Source organism: Mandrillus leucophaeus, unplaced genomic scaffold, assembly GCF_000951045.1.
Source record: "Mandrillus leucophaeus isolate KB7577 unplaced genomic scaffold, Mleu.le_1.0 Scaffold281, whole genome shotgun sequence".
In the NCBI taxonomy this organism is placed as follows: Eukaryota; Metazoa; Chordata; class Mammalia; order Primates; family Cercopithecidae; genus Mandrillus; species Mandrillus leucophaeus.
In genome coordinates this window covers 1,746,354-1,750,286 of record NW_012102932.1, presented here as the reverse complement: position 1 = coordinate 1,750,286, position 3,933 = coordinate 1,746,354, and the positions used below count along the sequence as shown (strand labels likewise).

Below are 3,933 nucleotides of genomic sequence, written 5' to 3'. Positions count from 1 at the left end.
CAGGCTGGTCTCGAATCCCTGACCTCAAATGATCCACCTGCCTCAGCCTCCCAAAATGCTGGGATTATAGGTATGAGCCACTGCAGCCAGCCTGTGCCATATTTATTTACTTATTTATTTATTTTTTTGAGAGGGAGTTTTGCCCTTGTTGCCCAGGCTGGAGTGCAATGGCGTGATCACGGCTCACTGCAACCTCAGTCTCCCAGGTTCAAGCAATTCTCCTGCCTCAGCCTCCCAAGTTGCTGGGATTAAAGGCATGCGCCACCACGCCAGGCTAATTTTGTATTTTTAGTGAAGACGGGGTTTCTCCATGTTGGTCAGGCTGGCTCAAACTCCTGACCTCAGGTGATCTGCCTACCTCTGCCTCCCAAAGTGCTGGGATTACAGACATGATCCACCGCGCCCGGCCCATATATTTTAAAGTTTCATATGGGCTAGGTGTGGTGGCTCACACCTGTAATCCCAGCACTTTGGGAGGCAGAGGCAGGCAGATAGCTTGAGCCCAGGAGTTCGAGACCAGCCTGGGCAACATGAGACCTTGTCTCTACAAAACAAAAGAAAAAAAAAATTAGCTGGGTATGATAGTGGTGTGCACCCATAGTCCCAGCTATTTAGGAGGCTGAGGTCAGAGGATCACTTGAGCCCAGGAGGTCTAAGCTGCAGAGAGCCATGAGTGTGCCACTGTACTCCAGCCTGAGCTACAGAGTGAGGCCCTGTCTCAAAAACAAAACCAAACCAAAAAAATAATAATAATAATAATTAAAGTTTTGTGTGGAATGTACTATAAAATTGTTATCTAAGCATCTTCCTGTTGCTGTACATTTCACATGGATGAGCTGACATAAAATATAATCCTATTTTAGAGGCTTTTCAGAGAGTAAAATTCCACTGCCTCCCTTAGTGTAAAGGCCATTTCGGAACATTCTTTCTCACATCAGCGATAACCGTGAGGCACGGGATGAGCTTTCAGTTGAGCTGAATGTACAAATGGTGGATCTGTGGCAGAAAGGTCTTTTCCCTTTTCATTTTCCTACTCCTGATAACCGCCCATGCCTAAGTTGCCAAAAGCAACCAAGACCTGGGAAGGGCCAATATAAATCATGACAGGTTTCAGCCAGGACCCCTAACTCCCAGTGCTACTTCTTACCTCAGTGCTCCCTCATCAGCTGGGTCAGGGCCCTTGGTCCTGCCTGGCTGGAGGTAAGGCTGGCCCACAGTCTACTCAAGAGTATCACAAAACACCCTGTCCCTAAACTTTCTTTAAGCTGTTTCTTGTATTTTTTTTTTTTTCTTTTTGCTATTACACTAGTTTTCCACCCATGGCAGCAGAACAGGGTGCTCAAAAGCTCAGACTGTAAGCTCAGTCTACAGGCTGCAAATCCCAGCTCCACGACACACTAGCTGTGTGACACCAGGCAAATTACTTAACCCCTCAATGCCTCTGTTACCTCATTTGTGAAGTGGGGATTATAACAGTACCCACTTTATGGGGTAGTTGTGTGGACTAAATATATCAACGTATGTAAAGCACTTAGAACATCATCTAAACTTGTTCAGGACTTTGCAGGTATTTGTTATTACTATTACCAATTTTTCCTAAGTTCTACAATAAGTGCATGGCTGCCCCCTCTCACTCTACTGCTCCATTATTTTTGTATGAGTCCCAGGCCCCTTCTGACCTCATTAGCCAAACTCCCACATTGCCAGCCATTGGCATTGCACCAGCAGATTTTTGTTCTGAACCTGGCTTTACCACAGATTGACCTTGCCACCTCAGGAAAGTAACTGAACTAATTTGAGCCTTAGTTTCCTCTTCTCTAAAATGGGGATAACACCTGCTTTGCAGCCCTCACAAGACTCCGATGAAGATCAGATATAACAATGTGTACGAAAGCACTCAAATGGTAAGCCCCGACCCAGCTGTGAGACATTACCAACACAGCTTCTGCTAGAACCGTAAAGATAAGAAATAAACGGGGCAGAAGTGGCCAGCACATGCCCTCATGTCCAAGAATGTCCTGTGTGATGGGCATGGAACCAGCAAGACTGGAAGAGCCGACCTGGGCAAACCCAGGGGCCTCTCTCACTCTCATCCTCAAATTGCTAAGTATGTGCTATCCTAGAACGTGTACACAAAGGCAATGGGGCAAAGAAAAGGAAAGTAGAAAATGTCCCTTCTGTTCAGCTTTTCCACATGCTTACCTACCTCAAGACCTGAAGCCTCTGCAAAGCCACTTTTATCACAGCACATGTTTTCCTGAGCCATCTTCTGCTGTTTGATGTCAAGCATGGCAAGGGCCTCCAAATACTGTTGATTCAAAACTAGGAAGGGCCATATGAGAAAATATTCATTATGAAGCCTAACTCCAGCCTTATCCAATCTAGTTACCCCAACATCACATACTCATTTCGTACAAGCAATACACTACCCACAAGATCTGGCTCCATTCAGAAAACCTATCTGATAGAATAGTGAGTATCATGTAAGATCATATATATATGTAATACTAGATGAGATGATGTCATTTCCATGTATGGAAAAGCATCTTAACTTCGCAACTGAAGTCGGATTCCTATTTCCTCTTGGAAACTTTGAAGGATTTTCCAAAAGGGAATGTGTAAAAGCAAATTATTCAGAGACTTTATGGTTAGTGAGAAAACTGGATGGTGAGATCTCATATATTGTATTCCTGTCAGACATACCAGCTATCCAAGCTCTATCAGGTTTTTGTTTTAGGAGTTTTCACAAGAAGATCTCAAACCAAACATTTCAAACAAGAGGGGTCCTGCTGTCTACTGGGGAGCAGAAAACAGAGGCTTTTCCCCATCACTGCAGGGTGGAATGTTAGGACAGAAGGGGAGGACTTGTGATTGTGAGCAGCTTCTCTCCTGAACTTATCTAACACAGGAGGCATCCTTATCAGCTGGAGTCCCTGGTGCTGCGAAGCACCAGCTGTGTGTGCAGACTTCAGCTGGAGGCATTTATACAACTTAGCTAAGACACAGCATAAAGTGCTGCTCTCAGCCCCAGGACCTAATTTAGAGCTTTTTTTGTCCTTTTCTTCTTTTTTTCCTTTCTTTTCTTTGTTTAAGAGACAGGGTCTTGCTCTGTCACCCAGGCTGGAGTGCAGTGGTCCAATCATAGCTCACTGCAACTTCAAACTCCTGGGCTCCAGGGATCCTCCCACCTTCACCTCTCAAGCAGCCAGGAAGTTGCAGTGAGGCGAGATTGCACCACTGCACTCCAGCCTGGGCGACAGAGCAAGACTCCCTCTCAAAAAAAAGCCAGGTGCATGCTACCATGCCTGGCTAATTTTTGTTTATTTTTTGTAGAGGAGAAGTCTTGTTATGTTGCCCAAGTTGGTCTAGGACTCCTGGCCTCAAGCAATCCTCTCCCCTTGGCCTCCCATAGCACTGGCATTACAGGCATGAGCAACAGTGCCTGGCTTGTGTTTTGTCCTCTTCAAGCCACCTCTTTTATTTCTGCTAAGAAGAAAGAACTAGCCTCTTCTCTAAGTTTTTAGGGTTGGGTGCAGGGGCTCACATCTGTGATCCCAGCACTTTTGGAGGCAAAGGTGGGAGGATTGCTTGAGCCCAGGAGTTGAGCCCTCACAAAGTGAGGCACCCCCATCTCTACAAAATTTTTTTTTTAATGTTGCACTTTGGGAGGCCGAGGCAGGCGGATCACATGAGGTCAGGAGTTCAAGACCAGCCTGGTCAACATGGTGAAACCCCGTCTCTACAAAAAGACAAAAATATTAGCTGGGCATGATGGCAGGTGCCTATAATCCCAGCTACGTGGGAGGCCAAGGTGGAAGAATCACTTGAACCCGGGAGGAGGTTGCAATGAGGTGAGATTGCACCACTGCACTCCAGCCTGGGTGACAGAGCGAGACTCCATCTAAAAAATATATATATATATATAAATATATA

At 45.7% G+C, this 3,933-nt stretch overlaps 1 protein-coding gene across 3 annotated transcripts in view; it reads right to left on the bottom strand.

Annotated features, from left to right (window-relative positions):
* The window catches only part of CCDC125 (coiled-coil domain containing 125), a 65,183-nt gene that overhangs the window by 25,350 nt on the left and 35,900 nt on the right, over positions 1 to 3,933 (bottom strand). For all 3 annotated transcript variants that reach the window (XM_011985270.1, XM_011985271.1, XM_011985269.1), the window contains one exon: positions 2,207 to 2,322. In XM_011985270.1, the coding sequence (XP_011840660.1) occupies positions 2,207 to 2,322 (116 nt within the window). The remainder of the gene's footprint in view (positions 1 to 2,206; positions 2,323 to 3,933) is intronic.